At 44.4% G+C, this 20,553-nt stretch overlaps 1 protein-coding gene across 8 annotated transcripts in view; it reads left to right on the forward strand.

The window, feature by feature from the left end:
• Window positions 1–16,505, forward strand: part of ARMC8 (armadillo repeat containing 8) — a 110,632-nt gene extending 94,127 nt beyond the window's left edge. For 7 of the 8 annotated variants that reach the window (XM_063662205.1, XM_054480745.2, XM_063662207.1 and 4 more), the window contains 4 exons: window positions 4,428–4,523; window positions 9,028–9,100; window positions 10,525–10,618; window positions 15,849–16,505. In XM_063662205.1, coding sequence (XP_063518275.1) covers window positions 4,428–4,523; window positions 9,028–9,100; window positions 10,525–10,618; window positions 15,849–15,882 — 297 coding nt within the window. In that variant the 3' untranslated portion in view covers window positions 15,883–16,505. The other variant, XM_054480749.2, reaches the window with a different exon arrangement.
• The last annotated feature ends 4,048 nt before the right edge of the window (window positions 16,506–20,553 follow it).

Genomic DNA, 20,553 nt, shown 5'->3' on the forward strand with positions numbered 1-20,553 from the left:
TCTCAGCTCACTGCAACCTCTGCCTCCCGAGTTCAAGCCTTTCTCCTGCCTCCACCTCCCAAGTAGCTGGGATTACAGGCACATGTCGCCACACCCAGCTAATTTTTGTATTTTTAGTAGGTATGGGGTTTCACCATGTTGGCCAGGCTGGGCTCAAACTCCTGACATCAGCTGATCTGCCCACCTCGGCCTCCCAAAGTGCTGGGATTACAGACACGAGCCACTGTGCCTGGCTGATAATTCCTTTTTTCCTGTTCAGTCTGACTAGAGGTTTAGCAAAGAATCAGTTTTTGGTTTCATTGATTTTTCCCACTTATTATTATTATTGTGATATATATTTTTTAAGACAGAGTCTCACTCTGTTGCCCAGGCTGGAGTGCAGTTGTGTGATCTTGGCTCACTGCAGCCTCTACCTCCTGGGTTCAGGCTATTCTCATGCCTCAGCCTCCTGAGTAGCTGGAATTGCAGGTGCCCACCACCACACCCGGTTATTTTCTTTTTTTTTTTGAGATGGAGTCTCGCTCTGTCGCCCAGGCTCGAGTGCAGTGGCGTGATCTCGGCTCACTGCAAGCTCCGCCTTCCAGGTTCACGCCATTCTCCTGCCTCAGCCTCCCGAGTAGCTGGGATTATAGGCGCCTGCCACCATGCCGGGCTAATTTTTGTATTTTTAGTAGAGACGGGGTTTCACCATGTTGGCCAGGCTGGTCTTGAACTCCGAACCTAGTCATCCACCCACCTCGGCCTCCCACAGTGCTGGGATTACAGGCATGAGCCACCATGCCTGGCCAACTTTTTGTATTTTTAATAGAGATAGGGTTTCGCCATGTTGGCCAGGTTGACCTCAAACTCCTGATCTCAAGGGATCCACCTGCCTCGGCCTCCCAAAGTGCTGGGATTACAGGCATCAGCCACTGCACTCAGCCTGTTCTCTATTCAGAGTTTAGCCAACTGTTTCTGTAAGAGGCAAGGTGTATATTTTAATTTTTGCAGGCTCTGGTCTCTAGCAACTACTCCTCTATGCTGTTCTAGCCTGGAAGCAGCTATAGACAATACATAAGCAAGTAGATATGGCTGTCTTCCAATAAAAATTACCAAAAGAGACAGCAGGCTGGATTTGGCCCAAATCATAATTTACCAGTCTCTGCTCTATTTCCTTGATTTCCAATTGTTCATATTAGTATATACACTAATATGCATACATTAATGGTGTGTGTGTGTGTGTAGTTTTTTTTTTATCTGTTCCTTAGCTCACATATTCAATGAGTTGGCCCAATAATTGATTTCTTTTTTTTTTTTTTTTTTTGATACAGAGTCTCACTCTGTTGCCAGGCTGGAGTGCAGTGACGCGATATCAGCTCACTGCAACCTTTGGCTCCCAGGTTCAATAGATTCTCCTGCCTCAGCCTCCTGAGTAGCTGGGACTACAGGCATGCGCCACCACACCCAGCTAATTTTTGTACTTTTAGTAGAGATGGGGTTTCACCATATTGTCCAGGATGTTCTCAATCTCTTGACCTCGTAATCCACCCGCTTTGGTCTCCCAGAGTGCTGGGGTTACAGGCGTGAGCCACCGCCCTCGGCCTAATTGATTTCTTTAAGATTTGATTGCTTGTCTCCATAGGAATATTTACAGAGGGGTTTTATGAGCTTCAAAACAGAACTGTACCTCACTCTTTCATGCTGTTCAAGGTTGGGGATGCATGGGCGTATTCTAACACTACACAAAGGGGAATTACTTACCTGTCTTGCTGACCTGGTCTATTCTGAGGGATCTTCCCTGGAATTCCCCTTTATATTCTGTTTTAGTGGGTAAGAGGGGATAGCTCTTTTCTAGGAGAGTCTAAAGGTGTTTACCATTTCTCTTCTCTCCATGGATACCTTGGTTATGAAGCCTTATTAAAATTCTTATTCATAATAAGGATCATTTCCATTATTTTCTCTTAAGCTGCTCTGGCCAACCCATAGGATTGAGTCTTCTTGGTGAGAAATGGTGGGGAGATGGAGAACAAGAGGGTAATAAGCTATGATTCTTCCATGTGCTGCCCCCCGTCCTACTTCTCAGCCAGGTTTTACCTGTGTTCCCTAGATTGGCTTCACCCTCTGCATTTTGATTTTGTCTTAGTAAAGCCTGGCAGAGGCTGGTTGATGAGGATTGGATCACTACCACTGATGAATATCATTTTGCTGGCTTGCTCTTGGAAGGTGGGGTTATTGTAAAGCTTGCTAAGGCTTTCTGTAATCACTTTAAGGAATTCGAGCAGAACTAGAAGGAATGTGGTATTATGAGTCTGGTGTTGCCACATTTGGATTGCATGTCAAGACAAGTGATGGAGAGGGAGAGAGAAAGAATACTTGTAGGCTGGGCACGGTGGCTCATGCCTGTAATCCCAGCACTTTGGGAGGCCAGGGCGGGTGGATCATGAGATCAGGAGTTCGAGACCAGCCTGGCCAACATGGTGAAACCCCGTCTCTACTAAAAATACAAAAATTAGCTGGGCGTGTGGCACACACCTGTAATCCCAGCTACTTGGGAGACTAAGGCAGGGAGAATTGCGTGAACCCAGGAGGCAGAGGTTGCAGTAAGCCCAGATGCACTCTAGCCTGGTGACAGAGTGAGACTCCATCTCAAAAAAAAAAAAAAAAGAACACTCATTGTATTTAATTACCTTATGCTATCCTATAGGCTCAGGTGGGGCTAGAATGTGGGGAAAGCAACTATAATTCACTTGGTTCTGATGTCATCTTGAACTTGGACTCCTAAAACATTGACTGTCAATTCTTCCCCAAACTAATCACTCCTGTTAATTACACTGGGCATGCTCATGTCTGCCCCTTCATAAGATCTTCTCCACAAGCAACTAACCAAAAAGAGTGCAGATTCATTATTATTGATTTCCTTAGGGTATTGTTCCTACCAAGAAATTTAAGACAGGTTCACCATGTACCAGTGCTTATATACCAGATCACCAGAAATCTGACACCTTCTCCAGATCAGATCACGTCTGTCCCACTTCTTGGGCACATAAAGGCCTCCTCAACATGATCTAACTGCCCTGGAATAAATAGTTCCCCAGTGTTTGCTTAGCTATTGGACTATACAATTTATGTTTCATGTTTACTGTGTCTCAGAGGCAGCCTTTTCTGGTTTCACACCTCAGGACTTACTCCCTAATAATCTAGTTACAGCAGTGTGTTAATCTAGGAGAAATAAAACCACGCACCCTTTAGGATATTTTGGGGCTTGGGCCACTACAAGAAAACAGTCTCCTCAATTAGCTTAATTAGCTTGTCTTGCAAAGAAAAAGTTTAAAATTGGAGAAAATTATGTGAATCTGTATCCCAGCCTCACCTCTCATTCCTTTGAGTTATTCCTGACTGAGTTCCAGGACTGTGTCACTTCCTCCGGGAAGTTTTCCCTAACCCTTGTAGTATCCAACAAATGCTCTTTCTTCATGCCTTCTCTGTTCTCTGTTTACTTCAATCACAGTGAAATGTAATTGTTTGTGTGATAGCTTCAAAGTCAGGGAGTGTGTTTTTTTTTCCTGCCTCATCCTGATGCCCTGCAGAGGGCGTACCCATGATAGTTACTTAGTAAATGGTTTGTTGAATTGCTAAGCTTGGCACTGTTGGTATCCCTATCATAGTCCTTTCACCATTATCTTAATTTTTGCCTCCTGCTGGTCTGGCTTCGAGAATGGAACAGCTGACAAGAACAGTTTTTCCTTTGAGAAGACTGCAGTCACCAGTGCAGTGGTTGTCCTCAAGGTGTACTGTCCTGCCAGCTGGCACAGGCTTCCTCCAGTCTTCACATTAGGCCAGCCTGGACTAAGTTCCTTCATACATTTTACTTCCTTTTCTCTTCCCCTAACAGGGTTCAAAAAAGTTAAAAGGTCCCAAGTGCACATGGCTGGTGTAGCTGGTGAACAGGGTCTAGGCCTTCACCCAGAAGGTCATGAGCTTAGGAGCAAGCAGCAGGTGGAGACCTAGGAAAGGGAGGCTTCCCTGGGAGGGGAGTTGCAACACCTACAGAGCTTCCACCAAAGAGACTACATTGTTGAAGGAACACTGTGGTTTGTCACAAGAGCTTCTCTTAGAAATAAGATTTTCAAGAAAAATAATAAGTTACATTTTCTCTTTGATTTGATAGTATGACCTATACAATATAGCTGCCTTTGCCCAGCTATGGCTTCCCATAGCCCAGGAAGAAACCACCAAAGTGTTGGGGTTCTCTTTTCCCTAAGGTAGCTTTTGTTTGGGTGTGGTTACTGTTACTAGTAATGATGTCAGCAGATGAGAAATCAGGGCATTGAGAGTGGAACCTGTGAGAATCCATGTACCTTCAAGTGAAAAATTGCCCAAGCTCTTGAGACAGCTTGACTCTGGGACTTCAGAGCTTTCCTGACTGTTGGCCCTTTGTTCTTTTCCAGACACTGTGCATCTTAGCCAACATAGCGGATGGGACAACAGCAAAAGATCTTATTATGACCAATGATGATATCCTACAGAAAATCAAGTATTACATGGTGAGCCCTTGTCCCTTTTCACCGTAGGATTAGAATGCAGGGACTGTTGCATTTTTAACTCAAAATAAATTGTGCAGAGATTTTAAAAAGAGGAAAAGAATAGATTACTCTGTGACTCCTCAGATTCAAAGAACTCTCTTCCATCCTGAAGAAAAAGAAAAAACACCAACTCCTTGAAGCTTGTACCACTTGGTAATATTATTACCTGCCAGTCCACTCCCTGCCCTTGTCATCTACTGGTTGCCTCCCTCTTACTGAGTGAAGACCCGGGCTCTTGGCTTTCTCTCAGTGGCCTCCAGTCCCTGTCTTCCCTCTCAAGGCTTCAGTCCCATGGTGGATGAACCCTCTAGCCCCCTGGCACCATAGTTCCTTTACCTGTTTGCTTCTAAACAATCTGCTACCTACTGCCATGGCCATACCCTGCATCTGATCATCACCAGAGACTGCTCATTGCCAAAATGTGGGTATCAAAAGGCCCTCCACTTCTCATTCTGTCAACATCTCCTGACAAAATTCTAATCATGGAGGAAGCCTCCCGTTGTCACATGAATCTGTCTTCTCTATCCCTGCCATGTCAGAGTTAACTGCAGAGAAAGGCATAGAACCCCACATGGGCATAGCTCCTCCTGGTGTCCTTCAGTGATTCTCTAGGAAGCTGGCACCCTCATTTTCCATGAGAATAGATTCTTACCTGCCCCTCATTCTTTAGACCTCACCTCTTCCCTCCCCCATTACAGTTAGTGATGACCTCAGCTTTTTGTTCTTATTAAGAGAAACTAAAATCCTTCAGTGGCTCCTTGTTATACCTTGAATAAAGTTCATATGCCCTTATGATGGCCTGTCAAGTCCTACGTGACCTAACCCATTTATATCCCCAGCTTATCTCATTCCTCTCTTCCTTTGTTCATTACACTGGCCACTTGAAGTTTCTCAAAAAGGCCACGTTCTTTCCTTCCTTGGGACCTTCACACATACTGGCTTCTCTGCCTGGAACACTTTTCTTCTCTGTTTCACCCTTCAAATCTCAGCTGAACTTATACTTTCTTACTGGACTCTTGCCCTTATAGATTATTCCTCATTACTGCATTTTGTTCACTTCCTTCAGAGCACTTAGCTCAGTTTTAGTGATATGTTTGTGTGCCTACTGGGTGTCTCTACCACAGTATAAGTTCCATGAGGGCAGGGACCATGTCGGCTTTGTGCACAATTGTATATCCACCATGGTATCTGGCCCTTAGCATATGCTTGGTAAATATTTATTGAATGAAAACCTTACCACTTCAACCCTTATCTTTCCAATACTAATCCACACTGTATCCATAATCACTTAAAAAGTTTTCCTTAACTTCTCATACCCATCGAGACATACCCATTTCTCTGTTATTCAAAGACAAAGCCAAACTTCTTTTTATTTTGAGACAGGGTCTCACTCTGTCACCCAGACTGGAGTGCAGTGACGCGATCTTGGCTCACCACAACTTCCCCCTCCTAGGTTCAAGCGATTTTCCTGCCTCAGCCTCCTGAGTAGCTGGGATTACAGGCACGGCACTATTGCCCGGCTAATTTTTGTATTTTTAGAAGAGATGGGGTTTCACCATGTTGGCCAGGCTGGTCTCAAACTCCTGACCTCAAGGGATCCACCTGCCTCGGCCTCCCAAAGTGCTGGGATTACAGGCATGAGCCACTGTGCCCAGCCTTCAAAGCCAAACTTCTTAAAAGCATCTTTTCTGCACATACTGCCTCCTTCTTTACCTCTAAAGTCATTCTTTAACCTGCTCTATTTCACCTCTACCCCCTCATTCAACTGAAACTTAGGGTCACCCATGACTTCCATGATGCCAAATCCAAAGTATCCTTTTCTCTTTTCATCTTACCCCACTTAGAGCAGACTTCAACCCAGCTGACTATTTCCTCCTCCTGGAAATATCCTTTTTTCTTGGCTTGTGTGACACCATACCTCCCTACTTATCTCTGGACCCTTTTCTCTTCTCTCCTACACATGCTCTCCTGAGATCAGCAGATCACAACCTTCATTGTACAATAGGACCTCATAGGGAGCTTTCAAAGATTACTGCTTTGCCTCCTCCCTCCCAAGATTCTTATTTAATAGGTCTAGGGTTATAGCCTGGGCATCAGGATTTTTTTTTTTTAAGATTACTGGGTGGTTCTTACTTACAGAGTTGAGAACCATTGCCTTAGGAGAATCTCATCCACCCCCATAGCTTGTACTGTCATCACTGTGCTGACAATACACTGTAATTTCCAAATGTGTTTCCCAGCCTAGACCTCTCTTCCAAACTCTGGACTTATATATCCTCCTGCCCTTTCAGCATCTCCATGTGGCTGTCTGATAGCATCTTGGAGTCTATCTTGATTTCTCCAGCTCTTTCCCCTCATTCACTCAGTTTATCAACAAGTCCTATCTGCCCTTCTTCCAAAACTGATCTTGAATCCAATTACTCCTTTTCATCACCACTGCCCCCACCCTAGTCAGTCCAAGTCACAGCACCTTATGCCTGATTAACTATAATAACAGTATCCTCCTTGACACTTCCTCACTGTCACTCCAATCCCTTCAACCCAAGTGGTCTTCTAAAAATGTAAATCAGATCTTGTCCCTCCACTGTTTAAATCTTTCAGGGGCTTCCTCTCAACACAGAATGAAATCCAGAGTCCTTACTGTGGCCTACAGTTTCGCACAATTTGGCTACACCTACTTCTCTGAGCAGACAGCTCCTTCTTACTTCAGACCTTTTCAGGAACTTTTTCTCCTGCTAGGAATTTCAAGCCCCTTGCTCTTTGCACATCTGGCACCTTCCTATTCTTCAAGTCTCTGTTTAAGTATTGCCTCCTTCAAAGAGATCTGTTTTGTGCATTCTACCTAAATTAAGTTCCCACCCCTCCACCCTCCAATTTTCTCTATCCTCATAGTAATTTGTGTCCTCAAAAAACATTGAATGAATGATGAATAAACTTATGCATAGTAAATGCATATTTGTTATAGTATATACAAGCTCATTTATTCAACAAATATTGATTGATTGTCTGAGGCTGGGAGCAGATAAGTTTTATTCTGTTTTGTCTTAAGGGAGCCCAAACTGGACATCTCCTTAAAAGTGTTGGCAGTTAGAAGAAGAAAGAATCACTAGCCATAGAATTCTACTGGAGGAAGCCACATCCATTTCTTTGTCTCTGCTTAGTTGAAATATAGTCCTACATGAGAAGATAAGTCTGTCTTAGCCTTGAAAAAACCATTGAGCATATTTTGCCATTGATACTCCCTCTGATGTGCATAAATTATTTAAACATACTAGAAATTTTTTTTATTGACCAATAGGACAATCATCTATAAAGTTTATTTTATTATTGGGTCCTTTTTCATTCAGGCGAAAGCACCTGATCCAAAGCAACCAGAAATGCTTGTACTTTCAGTACATAAAGCAAAATAAATAAGAATTGTATTTAGAGAAATAGGAGGCTCATTAGTGATAGTAAAGACATTTGAGAAATCAACTAGAGATTTCATCAAGTTTTGGTGGATATTCCTATAGAAATAGGAGTAATTTAATTATTCCAGAAGCTGAATGTATTATATAATGCTTCTTGTTTTCAGCAAGTTGTGTCAGAGGAGTAAACCGTTTATAGATTGTGTGTGTGTGAAAGTCTAGGTGTTATAGAACTTCCTGACCATATATTCACTTTCTTCCCCAAAGGAATTATTGGGCCATTTGAATAAGATAACCAGTAGCTTAAGAGATAAATACCAGATGCACATCCACCCAGCGTATGTTGGCTGTTGGTGACCTGGAAACATAGCCTAAGTTGAAAGCATAGAATTGTCATATGACAGTGTTTCCTCGTGCATGGATTGAATCATAAATTGCAAACTGTACCCATAGCCCTAGAGGTGTTTTGTTTGTCCAGCCAGATGGTTTTTTAAATTTGAATTTGAATGTCTTTTGGCAAGGCTTGTACTCCTCAATTTGCCAGATTCTCCACTGTCCCTTGTTATCTTTAGCCCAACCCTTTTACTCATTAGTGTTAACTTCATGGCCCCTCAAGACATTTGAGTTTGAGGCCTCTTCTTCAGATTTTTTTTTTTTTTTTTTTTTTTTGAGACGGGGTCTCGCTCTGTCACCCAGGCTGAGTGCAATGGCACGATCTTGGCTTACTGCAACCTCCGCCTCCCAGGTTCAAGCGATTCTCCTGCCTCAGCCTCCCTAGTAGCTGAGATTACAGGCGCCTGCCACTACACCCAGCAAATTTTTGTATTTTTAGTAGACACGGGGTTTCACTGTGTTAATCATCCTGGTCTCGAACACCTGACCTCGTGATCCACCCGCCTTGGTCTCCCAAAGTGCTGGGATTACAGGCATGAGCCACCTCACCTGGCCCTACTTCAGACTTTTAGGTTATAGGAATTGCCTATGGTAGGTCCCCCCAAAAAAAGATCTAAAATGAGATGACCACCATTTTGATTTTTTTTCTTTTTCTGTATTAATAGGGCCATTCACATGTTAAACTGCAGCTTGCAGCCATGTTTTGTATATCAAACCTCATATGGAATGAAGAGGAAGGTAAGAGATTGGTGAGATTTGTTTTGAAAAAAGTTATGGGAAGAGTGTCTTGCGCAGGGAAGCTAGCAGGTGCCCCTGAGATCCTGGGCAGAGGCTCTGTTCTTGGACCATCTGGCCCAAGCACCCTCCAGAGTTGCCCTAGTATGAGAATTAGTGGAACTAGCCCAAGTCAGCTGGACAGTCAACACTGAGTGCCCCGTTGGAGCCAACTCTATACCAGATTCAAGGAGGGAGAGTGAGAAGTAAGTGACAGTCCCCACCATGAGAGAGCTGATGAGGAGGATGGTGAGATGCACTTGAAGAAGGTGAGAGGAAAGAGTGGGTGGGAGGATGAGCCTTTCGTTATGAGCAGAGGAAGCACATTGAGGACTACAGGCAGATAAGCATGATGGAGAAGAAGGTGCATTTGTGAGAAATGAGAAGTGCAATGTGACCAGTGAAGCAGCTAGTCTGTAAGGAGGCCTGTATAGATCAGAGGTTCTTTACTTTGGCTGCATATTAGAATCACCTGGGAATTTTTACACCAGGCCAATTAAATCAGAATCTCTCGGGGTGGGCTCCAGGCATAAGTGGTTCTTAAAGCTCCCCAGATGATTCCAATATATAGCCAAGGTAGCAAATACAGGAGAGCAGTGGGTCTCAAGCCTGGGTTGGCTGCATTAGAATCACCTGGGAAACTTTTTTAAGTGCATATTTCTGGGCCCCATCCCTAGAAATTCTGATTCACTGAGTCTAGAGAGAGCCAGTGTATGAGTGGTCACTGTGGGCTCTTCAGTGGGAAAGACTCCAGGGGATTACTCAGCAGCAGCGCCCAAAACAAAGTGCAAGAAGGGAAACTGGATTCCACCCACAGACCTAGATACCAAGTACCACTTGTGTACTGAGGAGACAAAGCCACCCTCAAGGAGATGTTAGTCTAGTTGGAAGATAGAACAGAGTGATATGAAATTGGAAGTGCCAGTTGTGCTGAGAGGCAACAAAAAGTGCTGGGAGGACAGAGGAGGGTAGAAGACAATAGAAAGGGGAAGATAAGACCAGTTTAGAGTAGTAAGAGCCTGGCCTGGTCTGGCCAGCGCCATGGGTATGTCCTGAAAGAAGTGATGAAGCTGGGAGTCAGTGGCAGAGGGCCTTGTACCAGGCTGAAGAATCTCACCTGGACCCTGTAGTCCATGGAGAAATCAGTCCAACTGCAGAACCCAGGATAGACTGCAGGCAGGATGGTCAAGAGGCAGAGAGACGAGTTAGAAGACTGTCAGAGAGTCCAAGCATGAGCGGGTCCAACTACATTGGGAGAGGGTAGAGGACAGGGGGTGCAGGAGGAGTAGGGAATGAAGGACACTGGTAAGGCTCTAGATTGTTAATTGTACATCAAAGAGAGCATTTGCCTGGGTCATGTTCCCAATAACCTGGCTTTAATCATTTAGGTTCACAAGAACGCCAGGATAAATTACGAGACATGGGCATCGTAGATATTCTACACAAACTGAGTCAGTCACCAGATTCAAACCTTTGTGACAAGTGAGTATGAATGTGAAAAGGCCTTGCTTTGGGCTGTGTTGAATTCTTTCATGAAAGGGTTTGAATTGCTTGGTAATTAATGGCCATACTTTTTAAAACTTTTAGATTCTTAGATTTTCTTTATAGTTTTCTATGAGGCACTGTACGACATTTGAGTGAGCTGTAAACTAATGATTACCAAATTATTAAAGACTCTTATCTTATTGTGAATTAACATGAGTCTGGGCCATCTTAGTGGATTGGATCCAGAGGCCATTTGCGTACATTCGCCTGATCATTAGAATAGACATGCATGTTGCATTTTGGAAAGCAGAAAAACCAGTAATGCAAACATTCATTAGCTCAAAACCTCACTGAACACCCGTTTTGTGCCAGGCTGGCCCAGCTGCTGGGGATACAAAAGCGACCACTAAGGAATCACTGTCCTCAAAGAGCTCATCATTTCCTGGCAGAGTCAAGAGTTATAATCAGATACTCAGCTAACCTCAAAATAGCCATAAATGCTCTTCCTAGCTGTGTGTTCTCCCTTGTAACAGCCTTCACTTTCCGTTTCACCTTTGTATAATAACAAATCAGGGAACATCAGTACTTTGAGTCTCTAGACTCTTGAGCATGGCTTAGAAGCCCTTCAGCCCTTAATGGTCTGGCTCTGCCTTTCTCATCTTCCCTGCACCCACCATGTACACCCCATACTGCAGCCATACCTGTCCGCTTACAGTAGCACACCTTCATGCATTTATACATTCTGTTCCATCTACTTTGCTATCCCAGTCTCCTCTCCTCTGAGTCCCCATTCATTCATCAGATATCTCTTTTGAATACCTGCCTTCTGCCAGGCATTGTTTTAGGCACTGGAGATATAATGGTGAATAAAATTGATGAAGTCTTTGCCCTCATGTAACTTACATTCTGGTATAGAAGATAGATGATAAGCAAATGAATACGTAACACAGTATCAGGTGATGAGAGGTACCATGAAGAAAAATAAAGCAAGGTGAAGGAATGGAGAATCAAGAAAATTTATTTTAGGTTAGCCAGTAAAGATCTCTCTGAGGATAACATGATCAGAGACCTGAATGAAATAAGGAAGATTTTATCTGGGCAAATGCTTAGAGGAAGAGTATTACAGACAGGGGTGATAGTGGGTTCAAAGGCCCTGAAGCAGGAGTGAACTTGGTATGTTCAAGGAACAGCAAGAAGAACAGAGGGCTAATGAAAAATAATGAGAGGGAGAATGCTAATAGGTGGAAGAAGCCAGACCATGAAGAGCCTTGTAGGTAAGGTAAGGACTTTGGCTTTTATTCAGAGTTTAATAGGAAATCATTGGAGACTGTTAAGGAGAGGAGACATTATCTGATTTGAATTATTCCTTTTTTCCTTTTCCTTTTCATTTTTCTTTTTCTTTCTTTTCTTTTCTTTCGAGATGGAGTTTCACTCTTGTTGCCCAGGCTGGAGTGCAATGGCATGATCTTGGCTCACTGAAACCTCTGCCTCCTGAGTTCAAGTGATTCTCCTGCCTCAGCCTCCCAGGTAGCTGGGATTACAGGCGCCTGCCACCACGCCCAGCTAATTTTTTTGTATTTTTAGTAGAGACAGGGTTTTACCATGTTGGCCAGGCTGGTCTCAAACTCCAGACCTCAGATCATCCACCCACCTCGGCTTCCCAAAGTGCTGGGATTACAGGCGTGAGCCACCACACTGGGCCCTGATTTCAATTTTTAAAAGATCACTCTGGTGACTGTACAGAGAACCATCTGTAGGAGGGCAAGAATGGAGGCACAGAGACCAGTTAAAGGCTATTGTAATAATGTCAGTAAGGGAGGGGGAGATTAGTATTGGAGGTATTGAGAAGTGGTTGGATTCAGGATTTAATCTGAAGATAAGCACCAATGGGACTTACTCACAGATTCAGTATAGGATGTTAAAGAGAGGAAAGGAAAATGTCTAGGGTTTTAGCCTGAGCAACTGGACAGAGGGTGTTGCCATATACCAAGATGGTGAGGAATATAGAAGTGGGTTGTAGTAGGGAACATCAATAGTTCTTGTTTGGGTATGCCAACGTTAGGATGCATATTAGATATCCAAGGGACTTGGAAGAGCAGGGCTGTAAATCTGAATGGTATTTAAAGCCATGGAGCTGGATGAAGTCTCCTAGAGCAAGTAAAAAAGAGAGAAAGGAGAACTAAGGACCGAGATCTAGAGTCCCCCCAGCATTTAGGCAGTGACAAGAAAGATGCAGCAAAGGAGCAGAAGGAATAGCTAGTAAGGCAGGCAGAGACTCAGGCGCATAAGGTGTCCAGAAAACAAAGGAAAAAGATGCCTGGACGGTGGCCGTTTATCCTTCAAAACTCATATCAGGTTGCCATGTCCTCCAAAAAGCCTTGCCTGACCCACTCTCCACCCTCCCCTCCAGGCTTTGCCAGGGATGCCTTTTGTGCTCCCGTAGCATCTGTAGAACACATCACACTGTGTCTTGGCTGTCAGGTTGTCTGCTCCACTGAAGGGGAGAGGAACTTAACTAACTCCTCTGAAGTAAATAGCTCTTCCAGATTGTGAAGCACACGGGACAGGCCGGTCCTCTGCTTCCCCGAAGCTTACCATCCTGTAGGCTAAAGAAGAATAACTAGGCTGGGTGCAGTGGCTCACGCCTGTAATCCCAGCACGTTGGGAGGCCGAGGCAAGTGGATTATGAGGTCAGGAGTTCAAGACCAGCCTGGCCAACATAGTGAAACCCCGTCTCTACTAAACTCCAAAAATTAGCAGGGCATGGTAGTGCGTGCCTGTAGTCCCAGCTACTCGGGAGGCTGAGGCAGGAGGATCACTTGAACCCAGGAGGTGGAGGTTGTGGTGAGCCGAGATTGCACCAGTGCACTCCAGCCTGGGCAACAGAGCAAGACTGTCTCAAAAAAAAAAAAGAGGAAGAAGAACAACTAAATAACTGCAGCCCAAGGCTGCTGGTCAGATGAGTGTACCATCAAAGTCAAGTCCATCCACATGCTGAAGGCTGGATTTGAGCTTGTACCTTGAGAACTGGAACCTCCACCTCCACAGCTGCTGGCATAAACGGTGGGCTCTGTCAGCCCATCTTTTCTGCCTGAGAGCCAGGTTGTTCACTGGGGGTTTTATCTCATATTTATTCAGAAGTAAAAACAGATTTTACTTAAAATCATCTCAGGGATGACATAGGATGGTAAGACAGGCCTTACCGGCATCAAGTGGGATAGGTTTAGCCTGCTTGCTTAGACCACTCTGGTGCTGTTTTCACATAAGTTTTTAGCTCTTCTTAAACTTAAACCATAAAATAATAGAATCAAGGTCTGAGCTACCCAACCTGAGTCCATCTAAGAAAGGGTGATCTTGCCTCCAAAACCATTCTTCTAAAAAGACTCCTTAGATAATGACAGTAGAAAGACAATAAAGGTACAGTGTCTGAGACCCAAAATAATAAAACCTAGCCAACCTCTGAATAAGATCCAGAAGGAGTTTGAATTTGGCAGATTTAAAGAGCAATACAAAATTTCGATCAAGACCCTCATGTGGTATTCGCATCATGGTACAGTAAAGTCTATCACCTGAAGAATATATCTCTCAGGTTCCTTTTGTTGTTAAGACTTTGATCCTTTGACTTTCAGATGCTTACAGATAAGAAGCTATTGCTAACCAGCCCTCTCCATCCAGGCTTGGAGGGCTTCAGGGTTGCAGGGTCCCAGAGCTCCCGCCTCCATCAGAACTGCTCTTCTCAGCCTCTTTAAGTATTTGGGGAGTCAGGTGGATGGTCTGTGGCATCATTCATAAACTTGTTTCTGAAAATGTCCTTGTAGAACCCAACTTGCTCATAACTTGGAGATAATCTTTCTAGAGCTTTCTGTTCTGATGGATTGGACTATTCACAATATCATCTTTAGAGTCTTACATAATTGCAAGAATACACCTTAGTATACCACTTAAAAAACTGTTGTGTCCATTACTGCAGAAACTGCACTTGAATCCAGCTTATTGTATGCATAGTCTACTTGGTATTAGTTTGATCAGCTATTGTACCTGAACATTGTAGACTTTCTTTCCATAGCTTAGAAGAGACCATTGCTGAAACCTGACTTCCTAACTCCCACAATTGCAGCCTCTTTAGAAACTTTACCATGTTTGTGATAGGAATAGTAAAGGACGCCTCCTTGGGCCCACCTCAAAGGAGGCCACTTTTGCAAGGATCAGGATAGATTAAGTCACTGTTCACATTATTTTTTGGTTTGTTTTTGGGTTTTTTTGTTTGTTTTTTGTTCTTTTTTTTTTTTTTTTTTTTTGAGATGGAGTTTCACTCTTGTCGCACAGGCTGGAGTGCAATGGCACGATCTCAGCTCACTGCAGCTTCCGCCCCCCAGGTTCAGGCCATTCTCCTGGCTCAGCCTCCGAAGTGGTTGGGATTACAGGTGCCCGCTACCACACTCGGCTAATTTTTGTATTTTTGGTAGAAACAGGGTTTCACCATGTTGGCCAGGCTGGTCTTGAATTCCTGACCTCAGGTGATCTGCCCTCCTCAGCCCCCTAAAGTGCTGGAATTACAGGCGTGAGTCACAGCACCCAGCCTACATTCTATCTTTTCCTTTCCCCCTGGCCACCTTCTTCCCCCATCACCATAACAACACACATCTCACATTGATCAGTTATGGTGTGATGAGAAGAACAAGATGAAATTGTAGCCTTCTTCCACAGTTCTGAGGCATGTGAAACATAAGACAGCCTCATCCCATGGGCTCTTGGCCCCTTCCATGCACCTTCTAATCACCTCAACACCATTTCCTTGGTCAGTTTTCTTATTTGCTTCCCAGAACCCTAAGTGTTCTCCCCTAGTGCCTCACTGCATAAAACCTACATGGCAGTAAGAAAAAGTAAAGAATTTAAGACCTGTCACAACTATATGCCAGTGACAAAAGAAAACATAGAATGTCAGCACATACCAGGGACTGTGGAATGTCACTGAGCTGCAGCAGGTTTAAGTGCAGGAACAGCCCTCTGAGAGAACCACAGGAAGAAGAATATAGCCAGAGTAGATTTCTGGTGTCTGCCCACTGCAGATCTCTTCCCCTTAAGGTAGGTGCCCACTTGGGCTCACCCCAATTCCCTCTGGACATTTACTTTCTTAGACTTCCCCAGCTATCATCATTGAGCCATAGGGTTTTTTACCCCAATTACAATTCTGAGATGATGGCTAACAGGAATTTTGTGATTTCAGGGCAAAGATGGCACTGCAGCAGTACCTGGCATGATGGGAGTGCCCCTGGGCACCTGCGAGCATCCCACCTCCTTGTTTAAGGAAGTAAAGGAACCAGCCTCATTTGATTCCTTCTATTTGCACAAGTCACCTTGGACTGCAGGGAGCTGTTTTGCAAAAGCAGTTTAGTAGGCTTAGATCTCAAATTCATCTTGAGAACATTTTTTTGAGGTAGTAATTTCCTCAGAAGACTCTTGTGTTTTGGTTTTTTTTCCTGAGCTACTCGGACTCTTTATTAGAACAATCAATCATTTTCCTTTGGACCTACAATTTTTTGCCTATGCTGCAGCCACTTTGTGAGTGAGAATGAATATGTCTGTGTGAACACACAGGCATGCGTGTGTATGTGCACGTACATGGGCCAGAATGAATGGATGTGTGTGTGTGAGGGATACCTCAGATTTTTCTTTTCTTATTTTGTGTGAAAATCTCTTTTCTACAGATTTTCCAGGGTTTAAGCATTGCTTGCTGTATAAAAAACTTTACTGAATTATATACAGTTTGAATGAAATGTTATTTTAAAAACAAAACAATTGTTAAGTGTTCCATAAAGGTTATGTTGAATTTTGGTCAGATGAATATTTGTAAGTAAAAAATATATGCATTTCTGAACCTCAACTTACATAGATTTTCTTTATATAAAAAAAAAAAAGAAAAAAAAAGAAAAAGTTGGCTATAGTTGGCCTGATTAACAGGCACTATACATGGTGCTGTGCAAAATAGTAAGCTAGCATCTTACTGCCGTCAATATTAGCAGGTACAGAGCCTTTTTTCATCCTAATTCAGTAAGTTCTCAGGCTTCCAAGTCAAATGGAGGAGTAAAGTGAGGCAACAGATTCACCATAGGCTTTTTGAAGCATCAAAGGGAAATATAACTACTGATAGTGAAAGCCCAGCCATGACCCAGATGGCCTTACCCTTGACAGGAACTGGGGACCAAGAGCCCCCCAATTGCCCTAATTCCTGTCATTGGTATTAGCAATATCTGGCCAGATTGAGAACCAGTCATGGAAACTTGTGCTCAAACTAAAAGTAGGTCATCACTTCCCAGAAACAGAACACCTTGTGCTTCCTGAAACAGCATATATCACTGTGAAATAAAGAATGTTCTACAGACACCCCTGTAGAAAGAAACAAAGAACAGGATACTTTAGAAAGCTTTCTCTTAGCTGTATTCAGCAAATTTCATACTAGTTGCTCAGGATTGCTAGTTGGTATGCTTTTGTAAAACGAGATTGAAATTTAATAAAAGATGCAACTAAAATGTTTTCCTGCATGAAGCTAAAAGCACTCAAGTTGAGAGGGGTAAGGGAATCTCCCCAGGATGACTGAAGATGACTTCTTTTTACAGCAAGTACTGTTAGCCTTTCTGCACCCCTTAGCTTGGCCCCTGCTCCAACTTCTGGGTCAGCAGCAAGGTGAACTCAACAGAAGTTGCTCTTGACTGAAGGTAGAAGCAGCCTGCCTTTTCTCTTTGCTAAAAGAAGGTCAAAGGCTTCGCAACCAGGACGCAAGGTCTGCGGTCCAGAAGCTTGCGGTGAGTGTGTGCCACTGATGGAGCCCCAAGCCCACCCACCAGCCACTCCTGATGGGGTTGCTCACACTGCAGCTGCCCTGTCACCACCCTGCACGTTCCTTGGAAGATTTAAATATTTGGTTGCAAATGAATGTTTTAAAAATGTATTTAATGCAATTTTTCCTGCTCTCAACATGACCACCCAAGATTCAAACACAGAGACTTCCAAGTTATTATTTTTTCAGAACATCACTGATTTTAAAATCTATCACAACAGGACTTGGTTTTGTGCAGATACCAGAGTGCTAATGTGAGAAACCCAGTTAAAAGAAAACTTAGTTTATTGGGAAGAAAGCCTTAGGCCCACTCGTTTCTAGAACTGTGAAAATATCCTTGGTTGGCATTTTTAACACAAAACACTATAGTGTTGGTATTAAATAGTACCAGGTAAATATAAAGAAACCAATAATGAATTGCTGAGACAATCTTGAACCCAAATAGCATTAGAAAGCTGAAGGCCCAATGAAATAACACTTTCACACTTAAAACTCTGTGGATAAATTTTGCCTGTGGGTATAAACAGATGGTCAAATTAAAAATGCTTTACTATAATTAACTTTTCTGATTTGAATGAAGGGAAATGTATTTATTGAAACAAAGCTGTTTGCTGCTTTATGCAGGTGCAGTGTTCAGTCAGCAAGGAAGTGGGAAGAGTGGACATGGTCTTGTGTCTACACCCAAGTTCTTAACTAAGCCTCTCGCTCTAATACTGCATTCTGTTTCCCCTTTTGTGCCCTGATTGTAATCCAAAATTTATGAACTAGAAAAGAATGTCCAATTTAATAAGTTGCATTTTTTTTTCTTTAAGCACTTTATTCAGAACAATACATGTTCTTCTGGTAGTGTTTGGATAATATGATTTTAACACATGCTAATAAAAGCCAAGAAAAATCATGGCAATTTCTAAAAAGGAGTCTGTTTTCCAAATGTCTAGAACATTAGGAAACATCAGAAGATAATGTGTACATGCTTTTGGAACCTGTGATTCTTGGTAAATGAAGGGCTGGGAAGTGGCTTTGCATTTCAGAGTGGGACCCAGTGCCTTAAGGTAAGTGTGGCTCCCAGAGGCATCTGCAGCAGTGTGGGGACCCCTCTCTTTTGGCCTCCTTCTGAAGGCCAGCAGACCCTTCACAGGTGGCCACTCCCAGCCACAAGATATCCCGTCCTCAATGTCATGTCCACCCCCTCCATCCTCTTCTCTTTGGATGTGCCCCATCTCCACTGCCACCAGCTGCACAGTATGCAAGAGCTTTCTATCCCTCTGCAAAGACACACAGGTGCTCTTCGTCTACTATGCACTGCCACCTTTTCCCATCTCTGAATTGTAGGCACACCTCCTATCTCAAGGCCTCACTGGAAACAAAGCCAAGGACACCTGCGCCAGAGTGTGGCGGGAGGATGATGAGGTGGCTAGCAAGAGAGGGAATAATCGTGGTGGGAACCTCTGAGAGGACCCAAGGTAAGGCGAAGAGAGTAGGAGCAGGGCCAAGCAGGCCCCTGTTTCCCATAACTGCCACAGGGAAAACTTGGAAGTGAGGCCTAAGAAAGGAGGGAAGGGGGACTCCCACCCCAGTTCTTGACGGAGGGCTGACAGAACGGTTCCAATTTCTTGCCACCTGGGATAGGGGACTGGTGCTGTCCCCATCCTGCCCCTTCCCTGTTTACTGGGCAGAGAGGCACATGTTTATTTCCAGCATGAGAGAAGGTCCAGGATCTGGCTTTAGGGAAGGCTGAGGGAACCCCCCCAAAGGCCACTGAGTGGACTACTAAGCCACCTTTTCTCTATCTCTGCAGCCCCTGGCTCCTGGCTTTGGCAAGCAACCTCCCCTCAGGCTGAGTGGAGGTCCAGAGCCAGTCCTCAAATAAAACCACCCTCCTTGACTTCATGGAGCCCAGCTTGCCCTCCTCCTTGTCAGGCACTCACACCCAGGAGCCGAGGGGTCTTAAAGCCAAAAACAGCACCCATCCTTTACTTGCGTATTTGCTTGTGTTGTGGGAAACCAGGCCTAGGGTCTCCGCCAATGAGTTCCATCCTCTGGGAGTGGGCTGATATTTGAGCCACTCTCGGGGACCCCCTTACACCCCATTCCCCTGTTCTTATGCCATGAAACTTGTGGACTCTTAGAGATGTCCTGCAATGCTGAACCCACAGCATCCCTGAGTCACCAGTAATGGGAGGAAGGGGCATGTCACCATTCCTCCCACTCCTGCCCCATCACCTAGTGCCCCATTTGCTTTCCCACTGCCCTGCCCAGCTACTTCATCCATCACTGACACAAGAACACTCCCCACCGACAGGCTCAGTTCCCCAACCTCATTTTTCCCTCTCTCCCCTGCTTTGGGAGGCCCTGGTGGCTCCATCTCATCTCACCAATGTTGGAAGATCCTTGGCTTCCCAGATTCTGGGGAGATCAGATGGCTGTCAGCTGGGTGTACCCCCTCCAAGTAGCTCATTCAGAGCCACACACACCTGTGGTGTGGAAGCCCAGGCATAGGGCTTCTCCAAGTTGTTTGCCACTTGTGAAGTGGGCACAGACCATATGGGCCCCGCTCTTGAGCCCACTCCCAAAGGGAAGAGCACAGCCCCATGGTGGGCTGTGAGTCTGGGGATCTGAAATAGTGCATCCAGCTTCCTGACAGGTCCTGTCAGTGAGGGCACTGTTGGGCACATTGAGATCCTGTACAGGTTCCGATGAGCACTGTGGACATGTGTGTTTCCATCCAGGGGTGGCACGAGGTCCTGGGAAACACAGTGGCCTTAAACAGTAGGGCCTACTGAAGGTCACTGGCCTTGGTTCCCAACTGTGGGGACTGACTTATCCGTTTGTCCCCTGAGTACAGACTGTGTTGTGCTAGGCTGACGAAGTGGCATGCACCCATGAAGATGTCCTCTGGGAGCTAACTGCCCATTTAAAGAACTTCAAGTCATGGACAAAACCAGCAAGGAGGAAGACGCTGGCATTTGCTTCGTGGTGTAGAAGAACATGGCCTTCTCAGATAGGAAAAAGTATGCCGGCACTTGGCAAATTTATAAATAAAGTGGTTAGAGGGGGTGGCATTGTGTGCTAATAATTCCCAAGTGGTCATAAT

This window comes from Pongo pygmaeus, chromosome 2 (genome assembly GCF_028885625.2).
Source record: "Pongo pygmaeus isolate AG05252 chromosome 2, NHGRI_mPonPyg2-v2.0_pri, whole genome shotgun sequence".
Classification (NCBI taxonomy): Eukaryota; Metazoa; Chordata; class Mammalia; order Primates; family Hominidae; genus Pongo; species Pongo pygmaeus.